The sequence below is a fragment of the Vulpes lagopus genome, chromosome 21, assembly GCF_018345385.1.
Source record: "Vulpes lagopus strain Blue_001 chromosome 21, ASM1834538v1, whole genome shotgun sequence".
Classification (NCBI taxonomy): Eukaryota; Metazoa; Chordata; class Mammalia; order Carnivora; family Canidae; genus Vulpes; species Vulpes lagopus.
In genome coordinates, this window is record NC_054844.1 from 5,834,722 (window position 1) to 5,861,949 (window position 27,228).

Below are 27,228 nucleotides of genomic sequence, written 5' to 3' on the forward strand. Positions count from 1 at the left end.
GTTTATTGCAGCATTATTTATAATATCTGAGACATGAAAACAACCTAGGTATTCATTGTGGGACGAACAGATAAAGAAGTTGTGGTATTTATATGCGATGAAATATTATTCGGCCATAAAAAAAACAAGGAAATCCTACCATTTGTGTCACTGTGGATCGACACTGAAGGCACTCTGCTAAGTGAAATGTTAGAGAAAGACAAATACTGTATGATCTCATTTATATATAGGATTAAAAAAAAACCCAAACTCATAGAAAAAGAACTCAGACTTGTGGTTCCCAGAAGCAGAGGGTTGCAGGAGGGGGGACTGGAGGAAAGTGGTCAAAAGGTACAAACCTACAGTTATAAAGAACTGCTCGTGATATAATGCACAATATGGTGACTTAGCTAATGTTGCTGTAGGATACATAGGAGCAGTAAGGTAGTTAATGCTGAGTTCTCATCACAAGGAAGAGGTTGTTTTTTTTTTTATTTTTATTTTTTAATTTTTTTTCTATTTATTTATTTATGATAGTCACAGAGAGAGAGAGAGAGAGAGAGAGAGTCAGAGACACAGGCAGAGGGAGAAGCAGGCTCCATGCACCGGGAGCCGGATGTGGGATTCGATCCCAGGTCTCCAGGATCGCGCCCTGGGCCAAAGGCAGGCGCCAAACCGCTGCGCCACCCAGGGATCCCTTGTTTTTTTCTTCTTTCCTTTTGTAGCTCTATGAGATGATGAACATAAGCTGAACCTTTTGTAATCATTTCATAATATGTAGAAATCAGACCACCATGCTGTATACCTTAAACTTACACAGTGATAAATTTCTCAGAAATTTCTCAGTCAAACTGGAAGAAAAGCCCCCCCAAAACACACTTTACCCAGGAATTATTCCTCATAATTATCTATTTTATTGCTCCCTTTCTTTGCATTCTCTCAGTTCCTTTTACTATGGAGGTTTATACTCTCTTAGTTTTTTTAAATGTGATTTATCTTCCAAGGTGTATTGTATCCTATAGGGCAGGGAGAGGGAGTTTACAGTTGACTCTTAAACAATGCAGTAGTTAGGGGCACTGACCCCTCCCTCTCCCATCCCTGCAGTCAAAAATTTGTTTGTTCCCCTAAAACTAGCTTACTGTTAACCAGAAGCCTTACTGGTAACATAAAGTTGATTAACATATTCTGTACGTTTTACATATATACTATATACTGTGTTCTTACCATAAAGTGAGAGAAAAGAAAATGTTATTAGAGAAAATCATAACAAAGAGAACATAGAGTACTCTGCTGTATTTATCGAAAAAAATCCACATATAAATGGACCCACACGGTTCAAACCCCTGTTGTTCAAGGATCAACTGTACTTTCTAATTTTTATGTATTTCCTATGACATAGATTCCTTGTTGCAGTAGTTTGTGTTTATTATTGATGTTGGCAATTAATTAAATCACAACTTTTAATTTAAAAGTTCTTTTTAAACTTAAGTATATGAAAGTACTGATAGCAAAATAATGTTACCAGTTTCTGGGAAAAGAGGTTATTCATACTCTTATGTTAACATTTGCCATTTTTGTACACTCTGGGTTTTGTTTAAGGTTCTTCTGTTACTGCAAGAGCCACAGCTATGTTTCATGGCCCACTCCGGCGCCAGCTTCATCATGCACTCATACCTCATGGGAAAGGTGGGCGTTCCTCAGTTAGTGGGGTTGTGGCCACTGTGTTTGGAGCAACAGGATTCCTGGGCCGCTATGTTGTCAACCACCTTGGTAAGTAAAATTCCTTGAGTTCCCTGTGCTCCAGTGCCATTTATTAGGGTTGCCTAATGAGAAGCCAGGAGCCATGTTTCTGTTCAATTTAACAGTGTTGCACACATTACTTCTACCTTGGATTTATGTAATTTTGATCTGCTGTACATTGGGAAGTATTATCATGCTTCCTGTATAGGATGTTGAGACAGGAATAGGGGACTCTGAAAAGTTATAGCATCTCTAGCACAGCAAAATATGCTTTTTGTAAAACATGGTATCCGTTCACTTATACTAGAAGTTAAATATTTACCAAATCACTGTCATATGAAGTATCCATATTATGTTAATGTTGATCCTTGCTTCAATCCATTCTTTCTTAGGACGTATGGGATCACAGGTGATCATACCCTATCGGTGTGACCCATATGACACCATGCACCTTCGTCCCATGGGTGACCTGGGTCAGATTATCTTTCTGGTAAGAGCCTGTATGACTGATTATTGGAGTTGACAGATACAAATTACAGAGGTCATTTTTAGGAGAGAGAGAGAAAGCAGCAGTTTCATTCCAGAGTGAACCAAGGGCATCCTTTATTCACCCATTCTTGTAAACTCTTGCCCAGCAGTTGACTAACGTTTTCTGTAGAGGGCCAGATAGTAAATATTTTAGCTTTTGTAGGTCGTAGGATCTTTTCATGATTGTTCAGTTCTGCGCTTCTAGCCTGGAAGCAGCCATAGATAATGTATAAATGAAAGGAAGTGGCTGTGTTCTAATAAAACTTTACCACATTACTGGTTAATCTTAATTAAGATGTGCTGTAATTATACACACCAGATTTCAAAGACTTAGTACAAAGAAAATGATATATATCATTAATAATTTCTTACACCTATTACATATTGAAATAATATTTGGATATACTAGGTTAAAGAAAGTATATTATTCAAATGAATTTCACCTGTTTCTTTTTACTCTTTTAGAAGTGACTGGTGGAAAATTTAGATGGCTTATCTGCCTCATGTTATATTTCCTTTGGACAGTGCTTCTGTAGATGGTGGAGATCACAAATAGGGTGTTTTATAACTTAGTTTCCTTGGCACAGAATGAACTTAGAACAGTGCTCGCTGTGCTTCCCTATTGTTTAGACCAAGAGTTGCCAATGAGGCAAGGAGGGTGGGGGCTTGGAACAGGGTAAGGCAGACCCTTCAGGGAGGTGATTAAAAATGTGTTGGCCTTTTCGATTGCCATTATGACTGAAGTTTATACTGGTTTCTTAGCTAGGGACCAGGGATGCTAAATATCATATAGTGCCCAGGGCAGTCCCTTTCCACAGAGTTACACTGTCCCCAGTGCCTGCGGTTATCCTGTTCAGAAACACTCTGGGCATTCATGCTCAGTCCTCCTGTTCTTCTGGCTAAATTGTCCTGCTTTTATCATTTTATATGGAGTTGAGCTCTTCCATGTACACACTTCCCCTTTTAAAAAATATTTGGTAAACATCCTTAAGATCTCTGATCTATTCCTGCAGATTATTTGTGATCTCTCTTAAATTCTTACTTATTTTTGGGATGCCTGGGTGGCTCAATAGTTGAGGGTCTGCCTTTGGTTCAGGGCGTGGTCCCAGGGTCCTGGGATCGAGTCCCACATCAGGCTCCCTGCGAGGAGCCTGCTTCTCCCTCTGCTTCTCTCTGTGTCTCTCATGAATAAATAAATAAATAAATCTTTTTTAAAAATGAATTTTTATGTATTTTTAATAGCATTTTCATTTATTCCTTACTGAATGTTCACAAGCTAAGTATATTATGTTGGAAATTTCTTTTTGCTAAAGTGTTTTTCTTTCCTGAAAATCTTATTCTCAAATATCTTCTTGGTCTTACAGTTACAGGAGCTTATTTTCTTTCTAGTTTCTTTATGACTTGGGATTATTGGTTACTTTGTCAATCCTCAGAATTAAAGTTTTTCACAAATAATAGGTGAAAACTTTGGCTGGTAGATGCAGTCATTGGAATTGAGCCATATGATATATATTCCATTCTTCCCATAGGTATTTATTGAGTGCCTGACGTTGACCTAAATTATGAACGTGTCTTGATGAATAAGACTGCAGGGAGTTCTCAGTGTTAACAGAGAACATGGGGACTAAGCATATAACCTTTTTTTTTTTTTTTTGAATGAGAGAGAAAATGAGTGAGCTTGAGAGTAGTAGAGATGGAGGGGAGGGGCAGAGGGGAGAGAGAGAGAGAATCTTAAGCCAGGTTCCGTGCCCAGCATGGAGCCTGATATGGGGCTCAATTCCACAACCCTGAGATCATGACCTGAAACAGAATCAAGAGTCGACATTTAACCAATGAGCCACCCAGGTGCCCCAAACATAGAACTTTGAATATAATAAAGTTTACAAAAGTGGAAGTACGAGAAAGGTAAAATGGGAAGACTTCACTCTATTGTTTATTTTTGAGAAGGATGGACCATACTAGGGGTGGGGAAATACTGATTTCCCTGCTGTAGTCTCTGTTGGAAATTGTCTGAACAACTACTTGGTTTGCTAACATGACTGTATCCCCTGGGCCTTCTCCCTGGGAATTGGATTTCCTTTTAATTCTTTCTCTCCAGGCCACTCTCTTGGGCCCTTCCTGCAGTTATGTCTCAAGCTCCTTCACTCTGAGTTTTCTTGGATTCTTTTTCTTCCACCCTTGCCATCTTTTCTAAGAAAAGCCTTCTTTAGCTCTTTATGTGAAGAACTCCTTTTTTTGGTTAGATATGTTAACTTACTGTGCTACAGATTTTATGTCTGTTTTACTTAATCTTTATAGCAAACCCATGAGGTAGGTTGTATTTTCAAATTTTACAAGGAGGTCAGGGAGAGAAGTTTTACCGAGTTTGTAAAAGGCAAATGGAATTTGCATTCCTGTCTGACTCTGCAGCTGTCACTCTGTACGTCTCTTGTAACCCCCTCATCAGTTGTAACTAGTTTGTCCTGCTGCGGGCTTCATCTTTTGATCCTGAGTCTGGTTTCTGTAGCCCTGTCTCTCTTTTCTAAATTGCACTGCCCTCTGCCCCTGCTCACTACCCTTCAGCCTTCCTTTCTCACTTTCCCTTCCCACTCATACATATACCTTAGCAGTTGACCCTAAGAACTTCTTACTATTTATTCTCTTTCATTGAAATGTTTAAAAAATCCAGTCTTATCTTAACATAGAAAATGCTGTACTTTGTCTGGGGTTTTTAATCCCCAGTCTCCATTTTGGACAAGAACCATCAATGTGACTGTAGGCCTGAATCACTACTCAGACATTTAGTTCTACACTGAAATCTGCCATTGGCTCACTCTGCTCTTTTAGGCAGGTCACTCCTCCTTGAGTGTTGTTTTAACATCTTTAGAGTAGAAATGGCTAGATCCAGGATTATAAAGAGAAAAGAGTTAAAAAGAAAAAGTCATGAATGCTCCCAATTTAATGTTAGCCTTGAAGAGATACTCCTGTTTTTCAGTCGGTGGCTGGTTACTGCAAAAAGGGAAAGTCAGTTTTCCTCCCAAAGACTCTTAGGCTCTATTTCAGGAGGGGAGATTTGGTAACTAGAATCCCTTACAAACTTGCAGGGGGCAGGTGGGTGGTCAGAAATGGACGTGCCCCACTAAAAATGGATATTGTCTTTTCTAATTCTATCATTTCATTACCTGAATAAAATAGATATACTGTGACCTATTTGTCTCAAGGAGAGTCAGAGAATCAGCAGGGAATTTGAGACCTCATGACCGTTTCTCTTATAATAAATGGAGCCTGCATGAAATGGTACCATATTATGACTATAACAGGCCCTGTTTTGAAACTTGCCCTTATGTTTGCATCTGACTGACTTCTGTTCTTATAGGAATGGGATGGGAGAAACAAAGATTCTATCCAAAGAGCAGTGAAGCACAGCAATGTGGTCATTAATCTTATTGGGCGAGAATGGGAAACGAAGTAAGTCTTTGGCTCTTGTGTTTTCTTTGTATATGCTGTCTTAGGGTTCAGTAGATATTCATTGGATACCTTCTAATGTCAGGCATTATAGTTGTCACATTTTTAATTAGTCCATTAAGCATTGATTGAACACCTGTTTACTTGCATACCCCAAAACCCTCTTTCAGGAGATTTAGTCTGGTATAAGTAAACAAAGTGATGTGCTACCCATAAAAAGCCAGTACGGATTGTGTCAGTATGGTTGGTGTCATCAACTTGATGTTAATGTTATTGCATTAAACTGGAGATTGATTTTTTTTTAGTTTTTTTTTTTTTTTTCCCCCTGAGGGAAACAAACCCAGGGATAAAAAGTGGGTCCCTCTTTAGCTCCCAACACTTCCTGGCTCCCTACCCAACCACTACAGTGAGATGTTCTCAAAGGGTCTCAGCCTTGGGATTCCTTGAGGTCAGAGAATATTATGTATGCTGATTTATAACTTATAGTAATAAATTAGATAATATATATAGTACTTAAATTATGTATAGTAGTGATGAGCAGTAAAATTTATATGTATATCAAAAATACACATGTATATGTATATATATATAAATTTTGACCCTGTGTTAAATCATTGCCATTTACAAGTTTAACTATTATGAATTATAGTAATAGTATGAAAACCAGCTTATCACAGAAAGCTTTGGGATCCTGAGTCAGGTTTTCTTAACTGATCCCTTTTTCTTCCTTCTTCCAGAAACTTTGATTTTGAGGATGTTTTCGTGAAGATTCCCCAAGCAATTGCCAAAGTGTCCAAGGAAGCTGGAGTTGAAAAATTCATTCATGTTTCACATCTGAATGCTGATATTAAAAGCTCTTCTAGATATCTGAGAAATAAGGTAAGTGGTTCACAGAGCTGGAGTTTCTTAGCCCCTTCGAAACGTGACTTAAGTGAGAAGAGTTTCCTATTGACATATCCAGAATTAAAAGGGGTTTCTAATTCTCCAGATTTAGAATTAGATTGATGTGTGTGTTGTGTTCTGACATTTCTTTTGAGTGCCTTCTGTTTGTAGGGAACTATAGTAACGGGCTTCAGAGATGGATAGAGCATTATTTATTACCTGTTCTCAAATGCTGAAAGTTGCTTGGGGCATAATAGAATTATATAGTAAACTTCGTAAGAGTAGAGTGTTATTCCTGCCGAAAGAGTCCTACCTGTGTTTTACCTACAAGGTTAAAAGGCCATTTTTTTCCCTCAAACCTTGTGCATAGTCATGGTCTTATGTAGCTCTTGTTGTAAGCATAATGTAAAGGCTGAGAATGACAGGGATAAATATTTGGCAAGGAAATATAGTATGTAGGCTTTTTATACTTCCAGAAACCACATTGTCATCGAGATTGTATCTAGGTATTGACCATTCTGATTTGGAGTCAGTCTATAACATGAAATGTCTTTATTGTCAGGGATTCAGAGAAATTGCAGTATCTGAGACTGTCTTTGGCATTTGTTTTCTGCTATGATGAGCCGCTTTGGGTCAAATTTATAAGGCCACTGAGTTCTTTGCCAGTGGCTCCCAACTTTTTTGACCTACTGCATTCTTTTATTGAACACATGATTTAATAAGTACCTTCTGTGTGCTGCATATTGTATTAGGTGGTGTATAGTGTAGTGAATAAAACAGACATGGTCTTAGCCCATGTCTGCTTTCTAATCCATTGAGGAAAATAATTCCACTTGTGCCTAGTGTTGCAAAGTAGGGAACTGTGCCATAGGAGAATATGATGGTGGAGAGAGAGCATCTATCAGTTAGGAGCATTTAATTGCTAGCATCTGAAAATTCAGTGTAATCTGGCTCAAACATAAAGGGAGTTTATAGGCCCCTATATCTGAAAAAATCCAACAATAAGGAAGCTTAGCCATATTGGTGCCAAGGTTCATCAGAGTTTCAGCTTTGATTCTTTCAGCCTTTTTTTTTTTTTTTTTAAAGATTTTATTTATTTATTCATGACAGAGAGAGAGAGAAAGGCAGAGGGAGAAGCAGGCTCCCTGTAGGGAGCCCAATGTGGGACCCAATCCCAGGACGCCAGGATCACGCCCTGAGCCAAAGGCTGACACTCAACCGCTGAGCCACCCAGGCATCCCCCAGCCTTTTTTGTTGTGTAAGCTCTGTTTCTCATGGTCATGGAACTGGCTTGTAGCGCGTCCAAGCCTCACCATTTTCATACTGCATGGATGAAGGAGAATGAGCGTGTACACTCTGTGCCTGCCTCCACACTGGCACTCACAGAATCCGCTCAATCTATGGTTGTTTGGAAGGGCCAGGGTGGGAGAAAACTCAGATGTCCAGCCCCATGGCTTACACCACAAGGTGGATTTGGTTTCTGTTGAATATAAGGGGAGAAAGACAAGGCTTTCGGGCAGTGGTTCTTACCATTAGCTGCCCATTAGAATCACTGAAAGAACTTTTTGAAAAATCCTGCACCATGACCAATGAAAATAGAATCTCTGGGGATAGAACTCGGGCATCAATATTTTTAACTCTTGCTGGGTGATTCCAAAGCTTAGCAAAGATTGAGAAATAGTATTTACAAAGAAGAAAGAGGATGATCCAGTTTTGGATGCAGGTTACATTGCAAGTGTGTGTTAATCATCCAAGTAACGATGATGAGTGGGATTTATAATCCTGGAGCTCAGAAGTGAGGTCTGGTTTGGAGATATAAAACCAGTTAATTAGGGGCACCTGGGTGTCTTAGTCCATTGGGCATCTATCTTCAGTGTGGGTCATGATCCTGGGGTCCTGGGATCAAGCCCCTCAGTGGGCTCCCTGCTCAGCGGGGAGCCTGCTTCTCTATCTGCCCCTTCCCCCGAGAGCTCATGCTCTCTCTCTTGCTCTTCTCTCTCTCTCTCCCAAATAAATAACATCTTTACAAGAAAAACCAGTTATTGAAGCAAGGTTTGAGAATAAGTTTGCCTAATGAGAAAGCGTGGATTGAGAGAACTTTGGACAGAGCCCAGAGGAATACCATTGATTAGTACTCTGGTAGACAAGGAGGCACCTGCAAAAACCAAAACAAACAAAGACTGAGAAGGAGTGGATGTGGCAAGGTAGGAGGGAAACCAAGAGTGCGCAAAGTCATGGAAGCCAAGGGGAGATGGTTTATATAGGAAGGGAGTCGTTGCTTATGAATGCTGATAAGAAGCCTAGTGAGGTGAGAACTGGAGAGTCAACTTGGATCTATCGATATGAAGGTCATCTATGATTTGGTTAAGAATGGTTTGGGTGCAGGTGTCAGGGCGGAATCACAGGTGAGCACAGAGAGTGAGCGGGAGCTAAGGCAGTGGGGCAGCATTTTAAGTAGATTGGTAAGAGGAGAGAGGGGGCAAGAAGTTGGAGGGGTACATGGAACTGGGATTTTTTTTTTCCTCTTAAGGTGGAAGGTCTTAACATTGTGTAAGTACTGGTGAGAGGGTACTGGTTAGAGTTGTGGATTTTCTGGCAGCAACTTGAGATGGTTTTGTCTGCTGCTGTATTTTCTCTTTGGATGAGAAGGTAAACTCATTTACTAGAAGGAAGAGAATAATAAGGGAGGAATCTGAATAGAATGGAGAATGTTCGAAATTGTCATAGGAGAGAACGGCTAATTAGAAGAGAATCGTACTTGTGGGAAATGTTGAAGGCCAAGTTAAAATCGATGATGTGAGTATATAGTGGCACCGATTTATGATTTTTTAAAAATTTAGGTGTAATTGACATATATTAGTTTCAGGTGTATAATGTAATGATTTGACATATGTATATATTGTGATCTCCACAATAAGTCTGGTTAACATCACCACATAGTTACAGATTTTTTTTTGTGTGTGATGAGAACTTTTTTTTTTTTAAGATTTTATTTATTAGAGAGTGTGCTTGCGTGCACATCGAGGGAAAGGGGCAGAGGGAGAGGGACAAGCAGACTCCCTGCTGAGTGCAGAGCCCAATGCAGGACTTATTCCCAGGACCCTGAGATCATGTACTGAGTTGAAGTCAGATGCTTAACCGACTGAGCCACCCAGGTACCCCTTTGTGATGAGAATTTTTAAGATCTACTTTTAAAAAAAAAAAAAAAATTTATTTACAAGAGGCAGAGACACAGGCAGATGGAGAAGCAGGCTCCCTCAATGCGGAACTCGATCCCAGGCCCCCGGGATCATGACCTGAGCTGAAGGCAGATGCTTAACCACTGATCCACTCAGATGCCGAAGATCTATTCTTTTATTAGCAACTTTCAAATATACAATACAAGCTTATTACCTAGAGTTGTCATGCTATGTGTTACATCCTAAGGTATCTTACTTTATAATTAGAAGTTTGTTCCTTTTGATCCCCTTTGCCCCTGCCTCTGGCAGTTAGTTTGTTCTTTGTATCTATGAGTTTGGTGAGTTTTTTGTTTCCTTTTTTTTTTTTTTTTTTAAGATTTTATCTATTTATTCATGAGATACACACAGGGAGGGAGGGAAAGAGAGAGAGAGAGAGGAGAAAGGCAGGCAGAGGGAGAAGCAGGCTCCATGCAGGGAGTCCAAGGTGGGACTTGATCCAAGGTCTCCAGGATCAGGCCCTGGGCTGAAGGCAGCGCTAAACCGCTAAGCCACCCGGGCTGCCCCTGTTTGCTTTTTTTTTAATTTCAATTCCACGTATAAGTGAGATCATGTGGTATTGGTCTTTCTTTGTCTGAATTCTTTATTTAGCATAATGCCTTCAAGGTCCATTCATGTTGTTGTAGCAAATGGCAAGATTTCCTTCTTTTTTGGTGGCTGGGTAATATTGCAGTGTGTGTGTGTGTGTGTGTGTGTGTGTCACATTTTCTTTATCCGTTCATCTCCCAGTGGACTCTTAGCTTGCTTCCATGTCTTGGCTGTTTTAAATAATGCTGCAGTGAACACCGGGATGCAGATATCTTTTCAAGTTAGTGTTTTCATTTCCTTTAGATATATTAGCAGAAGTGGAATTGCTGGATCATATGGTAGTTATATTTCTAAGTTTTTGAGGAGCCCTCATGTTGTTTTCCACAGTGGCTGCACCAATTTACATTTCCACCAACAGTGCACAAGGGTTCCCTTTTCTCTACGTCCTCGCTAACATTTGTTATTTCTTGTCTTTTTGATCATTTCCATGCTAAAAGGTGTGAGGTGATATCTCATTGTGGTTTTGATTAGTATATCCCTGATGATTAGTGATTCTGGGCACCTTTTCATGTACCTGTTGAGCATCTGTGTGTCTTTACAGGAAATATGTCTATTCAGATCCTCTGCCCAATTTTTAATCAAATTGGAATTTTTTTGGCTATTGAATTGTCCAATTTATGATTTTTAAGTATTTATTTTCCTGCAGCTCTGAAGGCAGCAGGAGTGCATGGCTCAAAGAAGGAGGCTGATAGGGTTTTTTCAGAATTGGGATTTTTGCCTGGTGGGTGGAGTAAAGACAAAAGGATGAGGTAGATTACAATATTGGTAAGAGAGTGATTGAAAAGTTGGGCCATGGGATCTAGTCTCAGGCAATTAGGAGGGCTTGATGTGGAGGAAAACAGTGCTCCTGAGAAGGTGATGAGCAGATCTCTCAGGAATTGATGATGAAGCAGCAGCTGGAAGCATGGGAGATTGCCCTCGGAGAGCAGGGTGTGTTCATGTAGTTTGAGAAGAATGGCGATTGCAGTTCTTGAAATGGTTTGTGGCCTGAATGAGCTGAAGGGGGCAGAAGTAGAGAGAAAAGGAGGTCATTGGAGTTGAGAAGCTCAAGAAACAGAGGTTCAAGTCCACCTGGACATACATGTCACTCACAGTGGTGGTGCAGGTGGAGAGGAAGGCTGGACAGGGTGCTGATACCTGCATGGAAAGAGGCCTCATCTAGGAGGAGATAGATGGTAGCAAGCTAGGGTGTAGAGGTTAGGAAGTTTCCTGGCCCGTCCCTGACTCCTCTGGATAGGTATTTGTGCTGTCACTTCCATATCATGGCCTCCCACCACACTCCCTTTTCTCTGGCCAACTGCTAGATTGTTGACACCTTCCAGAGAATCTGTGATTAGAAAGAAAAATGGAGGCTGGAAAAATTCCACTACTGTTGTTATTCTCCTTTCTTCTGCCTATTTATCCCTAGGATAAATATAGTAAGAAACTCAACAAGAGCCATACAGGCAGGGCATTTTTGTATGCTAAATAGCACTTGGGGCTCGATCTCATGATCCTGAGATGATGTAGGTCTTCCTTGTTAATAGCAATCTCTGTGGAATGGGATCTGCTTTAGTTTCTGATTCTATTGAATTACCTCTCCGCTTACTCTCTTATATATTAGGAGAGGATTCTGACCCTCCTAGGAAGTAAGTACTAGGATGGTTAGTGAGGTACAGTTTTATCAGTAGCTTCCTGTTTTTCGTTGTTAGCCATTCATATTATTTTTTTCAGTTTTCTTTTTATAATGTATAAAAAAGTTCTTTGTAACTGACTTTTATGAATCCTACCATAATCTGGAGAAACTGACTTTTGAAATACAAGTAACATCCTGATAGTGAGGGATCCCTGGGTGGCGCAGCGGTTTGGCGCCTGCCTTTGGCCCAGGGCGCGATCCTGGAGATCTGGGATCGAATCCCACGTCAGGCTCCCGGTGCATGGAGCCTGCTTCTCCCTCTGCCTGTGTCTCTGCCTCTCTCTCTCTCTCACTGTGTTCCTATCACAAATAAATAAAAATTAAAAAAAAAAAAAAAAAAACAAAAAAAACATCCTGATAGTGGAAAGAATGCAAGCTCTGTTCACTCATCTCTGAACTCTTTTTTTATCTGGCTGGTTGTTAAGGCCGTTGGAGAGAAGGAAGTGAGAGATGCATTTCCAGAAGCCATTATCATAAAGCCATCGGACATCTTTGGAAGAGAGGATAGATTCCTCAATCATTTTGCAAGTATGTATTCTTTCTTGTATTCTTGTAGAGAGGAGGAGACTAGTTAACTAAGTCGAAGTTAAGCCCAAGCTAATAGTGTTCTCTGAATTGACAGACTCAGGTATATTTTCTCTATCCCAGTTGCCCTTTTTTCCCCAGAGTTTCTTTGCCTAGCATGGTCTTTGTTACTATCTATGGAAAGCAACACTTTAGATGCACAGAAAGAGTGCAGCCTGGGGAAGCAGAGACTGACTAGTTCTGGGACTGTGGCATGTACCTGGGAGGCAGCTTCCTTGTGTTGAACTGGAGATGAAAAGAGTAGTGTGTTACCAAAATGAAGCTGACCATGTCACAGCACCTGGTCCGTAGTCAGTGTTTAAACGTTGGCCTTGTTTTTATTTTTCATATGAAGCCCGTTCCTAAACTACCCTCTCAGTTTTAGTCTGACTGCCATGTCCCCAACATCTAAATGTTGGTTTTGAAAGACAAAGAGGCAACATCATAAGTTTGTCAGGTGCAGGTAATCAGTCTTCCTTGTTTTTTTTTTTTTTTTTTTAAGATTTTATTTATTTGGGAGAGGGAGAGCCCAGACGCACATTGTGGGAAGGGCAGAGGGAGAGGGGGAATCTCAAGCAAACTTCTCACTGAGTGTGAGCCCGACTCGGGGCTCGATCTCATGATCCTGAGATGATGTAGGTCTTCCTTGTTAATAGCAATCTCTGTGGAATGGGATCCGCTTTAGTTTCTGATTCTATTGAATTACCAGTTACCTCTCAGCTTACTCACTTATGTATTAGGAGAGGATTCTGACCTTCCTAGGAAGGACTAGGATGGTTAGTGAAGTACAGTTTTATCAGTAGCTTCCTGTTTTTCATTGTTAGCCATTCATATTATTTTTTTCAGTTTTCTTTATACATCCTTGGCCCATAAGTATTTGTTTTTTTGAGAACTGTGTTCCTAACTGATTTATTTAGGCTCTTTATATATTAAGGGCATGTATCTTTTGTTATATTTACTGTTCTTTTTTTTTTTTTCTTGGCTTACTAAATTGTTTTAAAATTTATAGACTTTAATTTTTTTGAGTAGTTTAAGGTTTATAGAAAAGTTGAGTGGAAAGCACAGAGCTCCCACATACCCTTTAACTCCTTGATCTCTGCCCCCAACAGTTTTCTCTTTTATTTATTTTTTTAAAAGATTTTATTTATTAATGAGAGACAGAGAGAGAGAGGCAGAGACATAGGCAGAGGGAGAAACATGCTCCATGCAGGAAGCCTGATGTGGGATGTGATCCCCAGACTTGGGATCACATCCTGAGTGAAACTCAGCCACTGAGCCACCCAGGAGTCCCTTTATTTCTATTTTTAAAAAAGTTTCTATCTGTTTATTTGAGAGAGAGAGAGAGCAAGGGCAGGGAGAGGGGCAGAGGGAGAAAGAGGGAGAGGGAGAAGCAGACTCCCCCGCACAGCAGGACCCTGAAATCATGCATTGAGCCAACACCAAGAGCCTGAGGCTCAACCCACTGAGCCACCCGGGCATCCTCTGTGTTGCTTTTAAATAAAACCAAGAATCAGTCCCCTACCTGGGTAAGCTGTAAATGCCGCTTGCCTTCCCCTACTCTTGAGGACCACCCTCTTGCACTCTGCATCAAGACAGTGTTTTATCATCGCCTTCCCAAGCACACCCTATTTCATAGAGTGCCAAGCAGTGGGAATTGACATCACTGATCCTTATTAAAAATGATAGCATTTCACTTTTATTAAACGTTTGGTGTATGCCAGGCACTGTGTGAAGCGTTTTGCCTGCATCATGTGATGGGAAGCTTTGAGGCAGGGACTGGTATGGTGGGGGTACCCATTCCACCAGTGTGTCAAGTGCGGTTGGAAGAGGTAAAGGATCATCCAAGGTTGCACGGTCATACTCTGTTTCTCAAAGGAAGTTTCCAGTGGATGGACCCAGGTGCTGGCATGTGAATCTGTTCCTGTCACTTGAGCCAGCTGAGAGGAACATTAATTTGTTTGAGAGGACGTGTGCCAACGGTATTCTGAAATTGTAGGGTGACAAAAAAGGCTCTGGGCACAGAGGTGGCAGAGTGGTTCCATCTAATCTTGGAGGTATTTTCTTTGGAAGTATTTTCTTTATAGAAGGAACACAGTGATTGCCTTGGTGGGGTCATGATGGCGGTGGGTCTCATCAAGCCCTACATGTGCTCATTTGATGCTGAGTCAGCTGCACAAATGTACCAGTTTGATGTGGGACTTGATACCAGGACTCTAGGATCATGCCCTGAGTCTAAGGTGTTAGACGCTTAACTGATGAGTCACCCAGGTGTCCTAGTTTTCTCTGTAATTAACACCTGGCATTAGTGTGGTACATTTGTTATAATCGATGAGCCAATATTGATACATTAGTATTAACTCAAGTCCATAATTTACATTAGGATTCATTCTTTATGTTGAACATTCTGTGGATTTTGACAAATGTATAATGACATCTACCTAGCATTAGAGTATTACAGAGAATAGTTTCATTGCTTTAAAAGTTCCTTGTGCTTGACCTATTTATCCTTCCTTCCTCACCCCACTACCTGACAAACACTCATCTTTTTCTGTCTCCATAGTTTTGCCTTTTCTAGAACACCATATCTTTGGAATCATATACTATGTTGCCCTGTCAGATTGGCTTCTTTCACTTAGCCTCTGCATTTAAGTTTCCTTTGTGTCTTTCCATGACTGATAGCTCATTTCTTTTTATAGCTGAATAATATTCCATGGTATGAATGGACCACGGTTCATTTATCCAATTTAGATAGTTTTATCATGTGTTTTTCCCTGATTGCTCATGTCTTTTCACATTCTGTATTACCTTCCAATTTAAAAAAAGAAATGTGGTAAGAAACACAATATAAAATTTACTGGGGCTCCTTCCTTCCTTCCCTTTCTTTTGATTGTAACCATCCTAATGGGTGTGAGGTAATATTTTGATTTTCATTTCTGTAATGATTAGTGATGTTGAGCATTTTTTCCTGTGCTTGTTAGCCATTTGTGTATCTTATTTGGAGAAATGTCTGTTCATATCCTTTGCTCATTTTTTAATTGGGTTTGTTGTTGAATCCCAGGAGTTCTTTATATGTTCTGGAGAGTAATCCCTTATCAGATATATGATTTACAAATATTGTATTGCATTGTAGGCTGCCTTTTCGTTCTGTCCTTCAGTGCACAGAAGCTTTTAATTTTGATGTAGTCCAATTCTCTTTTTACTGTTGTTGTCTATGTTTTAGTATCATAACCAAGAAATCATTACCAGTGATCAAACCCAGTGTCACGAGGCTTTCCCCCATATTTTCTTATAAGGATTTTGTAGTTGTAGCTCTTACGTTAAGGTCTTTGATGTATTTTGAGTTGATTTTTATATATGGTATAAGGCCAAGGTCCAATTTTATTCTTTTATATGTGGATCTTCAGTTCTTCCAGCATCATTTGTTGTAAACATTGTTATTCCCCATTAAATGATCTTGGCACTGTGTCAAAAAAAAATCATTTGATGATAGATACAGAAGTTATTTCTGTTCTGTTCCACTGGTTATATGTCTGTCTTTGTGCCACTGTTTTGATCTTGATTACTATAGCTTTGTAATAAGTTTTAAAATCAAGAGGTGTGAGACTTCGAAATAGTTGGAATAGTTTTTCTTTTCCAAAACAGTTTTGGCTATTTGGAGTCCCTGAAGATTCCATATGAATTTTAAGATGGTGTTTTTTGTACTTTTGCAGAATTCACCACTGGGATTTTGATAAGGATTGCATTAACCATAGATTCTTTGGGTAGTTTGACATCTTAACAGTGTTGTCTTCCACTGTGAATGTGAGATATGTTTCTATTTATTTGTTATCTTATTACATTTCTTTCAACCCAGGCATTGGGTGTCTCAGTCAGTTAAACATCCCACTCTTGGTTTCAGCTCAGGTCATGATCTCAGAATCATGATTTCAAGCCCACATTGGGCTCCACTCTCAGCTAGAGTCTGCGTGAGATTCTCTTCTCCCTTTCTCTGCCCCTCTCTTCACTGTCTCTCTCTCAAATAAATAAATCTTTTTTAAAAAATACCAGCAATGTCTTGTAGTTTTCAGTGCGCAAGACTTTAGCCAATTCGGTTTGTTTATTCCTGAGTATTTTATTTTTTCTGATGCTCTTATAAATAATGGCTACTTAAAAAAAATTTTTTTTGTAAGGCTTTTTTTACCTTTACATTCAATACACTTGGGATTTGCTTTGGTTTGTGGTGAGACATGAACCTTTTCTCCCTCCGTTCCTCTTTTTTTCTCACTTTAATAAAATGATTGTCTCAGCACCACTTATTAAATAATCTTTCAGTTCCCCACATATTTGTGGTAATACATTCATCCTATCCTAAATTCCCACTTTTTATAAGAATCTTTTTCTGAGTTACTCCTGTTGTATTGCTGATCTATTGATTCTTGTGTTCCTCCTTAGAATGGGGTGATGTCACTGAGAGTCCAGTCTTGGGAGTGGCCATGCACCAAGTGGCCACGCCATTTGATCATTTTCCTTTGCTCTCCATGTCTTTAAAGCTGTGGTCTTTTTACTTTCTGTGTTTGTTATCTGAAAAACAAGTGGCTACCTATTCACTTCCTCAGTGTCAGCTACATTTATTTCATTATTTCAGTTATGCAAAATGATTCTGCTAACCTGGAGCATGTTGAGATTAATGAGGCTTCTGGTTGTTTGTAAGCATACTTCTCTTTCTTTTGCCAGATACTCGCTGGTTTGGTGGTGTACCTCTCGTTTCCTTGGGCAAGAAGACTGTGAAACAACCAGTATATGTAAGTAGCCCAAATGGAGGGGCTTTGGCTGGATTCAGATTCAGGTGGTCAGTTTTCCGGTTTTATCCTAATCCTATAACTCTATCACTTTTTCTTTTCAGTGTGCTTCAACTACTTGTCTCTCAGTTTACCTAAGAGGTCCATGTATTCTCTGTGTGTTCACTTGTTTGCTCGTTGCTCATTTAAGAAAAATATATTGAATGTTCCAGGCACACTGTACATGTCACTGGGAATACAGAGATATGAACTACGCACAAATTATTATCCTCACATTGGCCTCATCCAGGGGCAACTAGCAGAGCAATTGCCATGCAGTGTGGTAGTGCTTGTGATAGGGAGAGGACCTATATAATTACAGTAGAGGGATATCTAATACAGACTTGGGGGTCAGCGACAGCTTCCCAGAGGAAACAACATCTAAGGTGAGGCCTTAAAGATGACTAGCAGCAAGTCAGATGAAGAGGGTTGGGGAAGAGCATTCCATGCAGAGGGAACGGTGTGTTCAGAGTCTCAAAGGTAAGAGCATATTAGGTTCCATATTATGTTGAAACCAGGGTATTTCATCTGTGGCACTGTACATTTTGGGCCAGTTATTTCTTTGTTGGAGAGCTGTTCTGGAATGTTTAGCAGCATTCCTGTCTGCTAGCCACCAGATGGCAGTAGCACAACGTCCCTAGTTGTAACAACTAAAAATACCTCCAGGCATTTGCCAAAAGTCCCTTGGGAAACCCAAATCCCCCAGTTGAAAACCTTGAAATCATAAAATTATTATTTGGGAAAGTCAAACTGGTAGGATGTTGGCAGCTCCATGGGATTCAGCTTACTAATTTGTGATAACATGGTAACAGCATTAGGATAAGTGGTAAGGGGTGAGATTGCAAAGATAGTGGACAAAAGTCCAATCAAAGGCCTTGACAGCTATCTGAGCATGAACATGTTCTGACCAGAAAAAATATTTAGGTGAACCTTCCAATATGTAGGTCATTTGAGCCCTTGAGAAGTGGGTTCTTTAAGGAACTTTCTGGAAACATAATTCCATTATTTTAATTTAATCTTTTGCTTGGGGGTGGGAGGGGCAGGAAGTTGTGATTGATGCCGTCTGATTTCCTCCCTCCCTCCCTCCCTCCCCCCCTCCCTCCCTCCCTCCCCCCCTCCCTTCCTTCCTCCCTTCCTTTTCTTCCTTCCTTCCTTCCTTTCCTCCCGCCCCCCCCCCTCTCTGTTTTTTCTTTCAACAATTACTTAAACATGTGTTACAAATTCCGACAGGTTGTGGATGTATCAAAAGGAATTGTTAATGCAATTAAGGATCCAGATGCCAAAGGGAAATCTTTTGCCTTTGTTGGGTAGGTGACTAGAGTTTGACTTTAAAATTGTGCTGCCTGTTAAAGTGAACAAATTGTAATGATTTACAAGAACGATAATGTCTAAACATGTCACTCTACACTTATTTGTTGCATTTTTAGTGTCTTTATTCAACTGTTTTTATTCCAGAAATTTTCTTCCTTTAGCCCCAAGGTCAGTGTACCTCAAAGAGGTGTCCGGAGGGTACTATTGTCAGAATCTCCTGAATGGTTCTATTAGATCAGACTTTGAGCAAACCAGGGAATTTGCTTTAATAAGTGACTTTTCTGTCTGAAAACCACTGCTCTAGACTATTACATATACTTAGTCCAGCGATCACCAAGGATGATTTTGTACTACTCCAGTGATGTTTTTAACATATAAAAGGATGTTACTACAGATTCGAAAACACAGAATACTTTCAGAGAGTAAGAATAGTTGCAAAATCAAATTGCTTTTGACAGAGTATTGCAATGCCCCAAAAAGCTTGGAAATGGCTGGTTTAGGGTACAGTTGCTATTCTTGTGCAAGACTGATCATTTAGGATATGCCCTCTTTGCTCTTTAGACAGATGGGGCACGGTTAAGCTATATGACTCACCTGAGTTTTATTAAATCTTGTCACTGGGTTTAGGACCTTTTTTTTCTGACTTAACTATAATTAAAATTTAAGACTCAGTCCAGCAGACAGAAAAGTACCAAATCCACCTAATAATTGGCCTAGAACCCTGTCATTTTATGAAGCAAACTAATGATACCTAATGTTCCATGAATGGTGAGGATCTGATTCAACAATTAAGTGATAGCTTAACTCTTAAGAAATATTTGCTTCCAGAGTAAAGACACTTTTCTCTCTAAGCCAGGAAACATAGTATATATTCCCAGGAGTTTTACTTCATATGAATTCATTTCAATATTATTATAGGCTTAATTTACTAAAATTTTTGTCAGTGCAAAAAACTATATTGTGTTTCCATATCTATTGGCTGCAAGATGTATGCCTCTCTCTGAGTTCCTAGTTCAGTATGTTAGCATGCAATCAGTAATATACTCCAGGAGAATTAGCCCCCAAAAGTGTGTTCCTCTTAGGGTCCATAAATCACTAGACTCCAAGACATCTGACTTGAGTCAAAAGGTAGCTAGACTAGAATTCCAAAGAAAAGAACAGAAATGGCTTTATAGACTTTGCTTACGGCATGGTGGAAATACTCTGGGAGGAGTTAGCTTTTTGCCTCTTTACCTTTGCTCAGCCCTTTCCAGTCTCTGCTAGGCTGCAGTGCACCATACTTGTTTGGCATGTTGGTAGGAAAAGTAGTGCTAGGCATGGTAGCGTATGCATTTTGTGTATGTGAAACTAGATAGGCATCTGCATTTCTCTTTTTGTCTCTTTAGCCCAGGGGAAAACTTTGCTTATTGCTCATAAGACCTTAATTTTGGTCCTGGTTTTTTTTCATAGTTATTAATTGTAGAACATTGGTCCATTCTATAATTCAGTCATTAAATACCTAGTGATAGACACACATGCATAAAATTATGAGAACTAATAAAGTCCGCAGGGTCAGAAGGTACAGGATCAATATATAAAACTCGGTTTCCATATATTCACAAATGAAACAATCTGAAAATAAAATGAAGAAAATAATTTTATTCACAATAGCAACAAAAGAGTAAAAAGTACTTAGGTATAACTATGACAAATATAAAACCTGTATCCAGGAAATTGTAAAACACATTGAGGGACATTAAAGAAGAGTTCAATAAATAGAAAGACATTTCTTGGTCATGTACTGAAAGAGCCAATATTGTTAAAATGGCAATTTTCCCCAAATTCATGTATCTAGTCAACCCAATCCTAACCATATTCCAGCAGGCTTTTTTTTTTTTTTCAAAAGTTAACAAATTAATTTTAAATTTATATGGAAATGCAAAGATCCACAATAGCCAAAACCATTTTGACAAAGAAGAAACTTGGAGCACTTAAATTTTTCAATTTCATAACTTATTCTAAAACTAGTTATAAAGACTGTGTGAGAGATGCTTGGGTGGCTCAGCGGTTGAGCATCTACCTTTGGCTCAGGCTGTGATTCTTGGGTCCTGGGATTGAGTCCCACATCGGGCTCTCTGCATGGAGCCTGCTTCTCCCTCTTCCTATGTCTCTTCCTCTCTCTCTGTTTCTCATAAATAAATAAATAAATTCTTTAAAAAAAAATACTGTGTGATGCTAGCATGAGAATAGAATATAGGTGAATTAAATAGAATTGATAGTCTAGAAAGCAGCCTTCATGTTTATGGATGATTGATTTTTTTTAAAATTTTTATTTATTTATGATAGTCACACAGAGAGAGAGAGAGAGGCAGAGACATAGGCATAGGGAGAAGCAGGCTCCATGCACCGGGAGCCCGACGTGGGATTCTATCCCAGGTCTCCAGGATCGCACCCTGGGCCAAAGGCAGGCGCTAAACCGCTGCGCCACCCGGGGTTCCCGATGATTGATTTTTGACAAAAGTGCTGTGACACCTCAGTGGGGAAAGGATAATCTTTTCCATAAATGGTCCTGGGAAATCCATTTGCAAAAAGGTAAACATAAGCCCTTAGCTTCACACAATAACATGAAAAAATTAACTCAAATTATATTAGATACCTAAATGTAAGAGTTAAAACTATAAAACTGGGCAGCCCCGGTGGCGCAGCAGTTTGGCGCCGCCTGCAGCCTGGGGTGTGATCTTGGAGACCCGGATTGAGTCCCGCATCAGGCTCCCTGCGTGGAGCCTGCTTCTCCCTCTGCCTGTGTCTCTGCCTCTCTCTCTCTCTCTGTGTGTCTATGAATAAATAAATAAAATCTTTAAAAAAAAACTATAAAACCTTTGGAAGAAAACTAATCTTCTAGACTTTGGGCTAGGCAGAAATTTTTAATTTTTTTTTTAAGATTTTGTTTATTTTAGAGAGACAGTGTGAGTAAAGGGAGAAGTAGAGGGGAAAGAAGAAGAAGGGTGAAGAATCACACAAGCAGGCTCCATGCTGAGCATGGAATTGGACATGGAGCTCAATCTCACAACCCTGAGATTATGATCTGAACTGAAACCAGGAGTCATGCTCAACTGAGCCACCCAGGCACCCCAGGCAGAGATTTTTTGGATGTGATATTCAACGCCTACTTCATAAAAGGAAAAACTGATAAATTAGACTCCACCAACATGGAAAAGTTTTGTACTTCAGAAGGCAGCAGTAAGAAAATGATGTTGAGTGGAGAGATCATTGGCTAAAAGGCAGGGCAGGGTGGATCAGAGAGGTATGTGGAAAACTTGAGGACAGAGGAGAAGATTGAAAGTATTCCCTGGGAGCACAGAACACCTCCTAGGAGAGCATAGTAGGGTAGCAAAGCAGAACTGAGTCTTTCATCTGAAGGTAGGAGTCAGAAGGATAGGTGAAGCCAGATTGCCCAGCTCTGTTTTCTCTGCAACTCTGTCTTGCTGGGGTTCTGGTGCAAAGAAGGCAGACACTTGTATGAACCAGAGAAGGGACTTTGCTGTGCTAGTATAGTGGAGAGGCAGCTGAGGGATAAGGGGTTGCTGAGGCTGTTTGCAAAGGAATGCCTATAATGCTGAACCATGAAACTGAAGCTGGGAAGGACATGGCTTCAGTGTACCTTTCTCTGTGAGCAGAGGCACTTGAACCGGTCTTTGAGTCACAGTTAATGGAACACAGAGTGCTTCAGAGAAGCTGAAGAGCCTTTTACATATAATTAATTTACCCTTGATACTGATACTGCTTGTCTTTGTAAAGATTACAGATTGTTCTTTGGCATAGTGTATATGCCCTGCAGTGCTTCTTCCACATGCTTCTGGAACTTGAAGGAAGCTATCTGAGGCCTTTGTCTGATAGTTCCCCTGGCTGACGTTTTCATGTTTTTTGTTTTTGTTTGCTGAAATGTCAGAGTGAGGAGTGTCTCATTGAATCACACTCATCTAACTTTCAGCTCTCATAGGCTTTCTGAGACAAAGGGGACCAGGCAAAAACAGGTGAAGAGATATTAAAATGTATTATAAGCAATAATAATTATTAAAGTGAGGTTGTACCAGTACAAAACTATTCAGATCTGTGGAATAGAAAATCTAGAAGCAGTCTCAAGCATGTAATAATAAAGAATACAGTATGTGATATTTCAAAATATGGGGAAAGGGTAGATTATTCAGTAAATGGTATTATATCTTTATATCATTACAAAAATAGCTTGCAAAAGGAACATATGTTATGGATTAAAGAACCCCAAAACATTAGAAAAAATATGTCGGATGGCTCAGTTGGTTAAGCGTCTGCCTTTGGCTCAGGTCATGATCCTGGAGTCCCAGAATTGAGCCCTGCATCAGGCTTCCTGCTGAGCAGGGAGTCTGTTTCTCCCTCTGACCTCTCCTTTCTTGTGCTCTCTCTCTCTCAAATAAGTAAAATCTTAAAAAGAAAAAATATGTGGGAATTTATGTCACTGGTGACTATAGAAGGATTTTCTAAATATGAAATCAAACCATAAAATAAATCAGAACTTTTGTTTAAGTGAAATGTTTAAACTTATATATGTCACAAAACACTTAAACATTATAAAGCAAAATAGAAACAGTAAAAAATTTTGCCAATGGAATCATTAAAATATAAAGAATTCTTACAAATCATTCTTTATAGACAGACTTAAGGAGGAAAGAGAGGAAAGAAAGAAGTATACGTAGCTAAAACTATATAAAGAAAAACCAATTAGGGATGCCTGGGTGGCTCAGCAGTTGAGCATCTGCCTTTGGCTCAGGTCGTGATCCTGGGGTCCTGGGATCGAGTCCCACACCGGGCTCCCCTCAGGGAGCCTGCTTCTTCCTCTGCCTATGTCTCTGCTTCTCTCATGAATAAGTAAATAAAATATTAAAAAAAAAGAAAAAATTAATCTCCAGGATTACAGTAATGCAAATTAGAATGTTGAGGTACCTTTTTTACCTAGAAGATTGTCACAGTTTTATTTGCCTATTTTTATGACTAAACTCATTTTTAGTGAGGGGGCTGCTAGCATTTTATGTGAACTGATATGACGTTTTTAGAAGGCAGTTGGGAAATATTCAATAAAAGCCTTAAAATTTCCAAGCATACTCTTTGCCAGTTCCACTTATAGAATACATTATAAATATATAATTATGGATAAGTACAAATATTTACTATAAAAAATGTTTACTATAAATTGTTCATTAAAGCATGATCTTATAAAGGGAAAAAAATATTTTTAATAGCTTAAATATCTTCCCCAAACTGGCATTTTATCAAATAGTTATTATTACACACAATACAATTTATGTGATTGTTAAACATGCACTAGAATATTGAATGACATAAAAAGGTGATTGGGATTCAGTGTTAAATAAAAGACATTATAGAATAAGATGACCTCTGTAATCTTACATTTATAAAAGCAAAAAAAAAATGTGCATATGTAAGGGGATAAGAAGGCTACATTAAGTATATTAGCGTTGTCTTTGATGGGATTATGGGTGAGTTTTCTTTGTGCCAATCTGTATTTACTGCAGTGCATGTGTTTTCTCTTTCATAAGGAAAATGCTATCTTGTTAAATTTATTTATTTATTTATTTTAAAAGATTTTATTTATCTATTCATGAGAGACACAGAGAGAGAGAGGCAGAGACACAGGCAGAGGGAGAAGCAGGCTCCATGTAGTGAGCCCGATGTGGGACTTGATCCTGGGACTCCAGGATCATGCCCTGGCCTGAAGGCAGGCGCCAAACCGCTGAGCCACCCAGGGATCCCCCTATCTTGTTAAATTTAAAAAGAAAATTTGAAAGGAGCAAATAATTTGAAGAACTGTAATTTTCTTTTTATAGGCCCAATCGGTACCTTCTTTTTGACCTGGTGCAATATGTCTTTGCTGTGGCTCACAGACCCTTCCTGCCGTACCCTTTGCCACATTTTGCCTATCGGTAAGTAGAGCATTTCTTTTTATGCCTTCTAAAATAGAGCCAACTTGATACATTTGTTTGTAATGCTCTCATTTAGGATTATAGGGAGTATGTTCATTACAGTAGAGCCTCTGAATCTCTAACTAGGAGGCACTCCTGATGTCTTGATCTTAAGTCTAGGACATATCCAGAGGTGTCTAAGAAAGGGAAATGTGGAAATGTGGATGAGAAGAAAATGTGTTAAGAGATCACTCTGCAGCTCTTCAAATTCTCTCATTAGAAACCACTTAATTTTAATTTAGAGAAGTGTCTTGCTCGGCAGGTTGTATAAAGGAGCAATTAGATTTCCCTCTCTTTTCATACCATCACCTAGATGTGGGAAAGGGAGCCTTCTTTATTAAACCAGTATGATCATGCAGTTGGGGAAAGGAACTGGGTTGATCAGACTTGACCTGTGGTTGCCGTATCTTCTTTCTTCTTGGCCTGCTTCTTGGTTCACTTCTTCCCGTTGCAGGTTTAGAATCTCAGAATCATGTCACATGCTAGTGGTCTGGTCTGGGAGACTTTCACATCCAGTTTGTCAGGGATTGACTTAAAAACCAACGTGGCACTTCACCCCTGCATTCGTTCAACAAATATATCTTGAATGCCTACTATGTCTGAGGCAAGGCACTTAGGGACTCAGGATATTACACTAGATCATCAGAAAGCTTGGGATCTAACACAGTTATCAGTAAAGTGTTGTTGGGTCAGGTTGTTTGAAATCTGAGACTGTATATGTTCCTGGCGCAGGGATCCCTGGGTGGCGCAGCGGTTTGGCGCCTGCCTTTGGCCCAGGGCGCGATCCTGGAGACCCGGGATCGAATCCCACATCGGGCTCCCGATGCATGGAGCCTGCTTCTCCCTCTGCCTGTGTCTCTGCCTCTCTCTCTATCTCTCTGTGACTATCATAAATAAATAAAAATTAAAAAAATAAATAAATAAATAAATATGTTTCTTTAAAAAAAAAAAAAGAAACTTTGACCAATCTTCAGCTTCCTTTTTCACTTTTTTATGCACATTGGAATGGTGTTTTTAAGTTTTTAAAAAGCTGTGGAACCTCATGTTCAGTGACCCACTAAAGACCAACTAGGTAAATCAGATACCAGCAGAGCTGGTCTAACTATAGTGATGGGTGATACTCAGAGCATGTACTTCCAGCCTTCGCCCCCAGTGCTCTGTGGGAGCCTGGATGCAGGCTGAAACCCACTGCCTGAGGATACTTAATGGGAACTTGGTGGCAGATAAAGAAAACTGTTTTCAGTAAGAATGGACAGATGGCATTAAGTGAGGCAGGCAGCTCTCCCCTCCTGTTGTTTAATGTTTGTTTCCTGATTTGAATCACATGTCTTAGGCTTCTCCTTACCTTTGAATTTTTTTGGTTCCCTTGGGGCCCCTGCTTTTAAGGATTACAATTTATATCTTGTGTACTACTCAGCTTGCTCTGCATCCTTAACAGAAGCTTATTTGAATGTCTGAGTCTTAGATTAGATCAGATTGTACTGACTTCTATGGAAGTTGGATACTTAGTGTTTGTTTTGTTGGTAGTAATGACTTTATTTTAGTTTTCAATTCTGTAGAGAATAGGACTGCCGCCAGTTAGGGCAGGCAGGCTAGGTTAGCTTGAAAGGAAAGGTAGCTTCACAGGTAGTGGTGTCAGGATATTGGTTATTTTCTTTCTTTTTTTTTTTTTTATAATTTATTTTTTATCGGTGTTCAATTTGCCAACATACAGAATAACACCCAGTGCTCATCCTGTCAAGTGCCCCCCTCAGTGCCCGTCACCCATTCACCCCCACCTCCCGCCCTCCTCCCCTTCCACCACCCCTAGTTCGTTTCCCAGAGTTAGGAGTCTTTATGTTCTGTCTCCCTTTCTGATATTTCCCACACATTTCTTCTCCCTTCCCTTCTATTCCCTTTCACTATTATTTATATTCCCTAAATGAATGAGAACATATAATGTTTGTCCTTCTCCGATTGACTTATTTCACTCAGCATAATACCCTCCAGTTCCATTCACGTTGAAGCAAATGGTGGGTATTTGTCGTTTCTAATTGCTGAGTGATATTCCATTGTATGCATAAACCACATCTTCTTTATCCATTCATCTTTCGATGGACACCGAGGCTCCTTCCACAGTTTGGCTCTTGTGGACATTGCTGCTAGAAACATCAGGGTGCAGATGTCCCGGCGTTTCATTGCATCTGAATCTTTGGGGTAAATCCCCAACAGTGCAATTGCTGGGTCTTGGGCAGGTCTATTTTTAACTCTTTGAGGAACCTCCACACGGTTTTCCAGAGTGGCTGCACCAGTTCACATTCCCACCAACAGTGCAAGAGGGTTCCCTTTTCTCCTCATCCTCTCCAACATTTGTGGTTTCCTGCCTTGTTAATGTTCCCCATTCTCACTGGTGTGAGGTGGTATCTCATTGTGGTTTTGATTTGTATTTCCCTGATGGCAAGTGATGCAGAGCATTTTCTCACGTGCAT

General features: G+C 39.8%; 1 protein-coding gene across 1 annotated transcript in view; it reads left to right on the forward strand.

Moving 5' to 3' along the window:
- NDUFA9 (NADH:ubiquinone oxidoreductase subunit A9) overlaps positions 1 to 27,228 on the forward strand; it is a 44,482-nt gene that overhangs the window by 9,750 nt on the left and 7,504 nt on the right. Inside the window, exons 2-9 of the mRNA XM_041736373.1 lie at positions 1,579 to 1,749; positions 2,112 to 2,209; positions 5,603 to 5,694; positions 6,429 to 6,570; positions 12,498 to 12,600; positions 17,350 to 17,417; positions 18,684 to 18,760; positions 24,626 to 24,721. Coding sequence (XP_041592307.1) covers positions 1,579 to 1,749; positions 2,112 to 2,209; positions 5,603 to 5,694; positions 6,429 to 6,570; positions 12,498 to 12,600; positions 17,350 to 17,417; positions 18,684 to 18,760; positions 24,626 to 24,721 — 847 coding nt within the window. The remainder of the gene's footprint in view (positions 1 to 1,578; positions 1,750 to 2,111; positions 2,210 to 5,602; positions 5,695 to 6,428; positions 6,571 to 12,497; positions 12,601 to 17,349; positions 17,418 to 18,683; positions 18,761 to 24,625; positions 24,722 to 27,228) is intronic.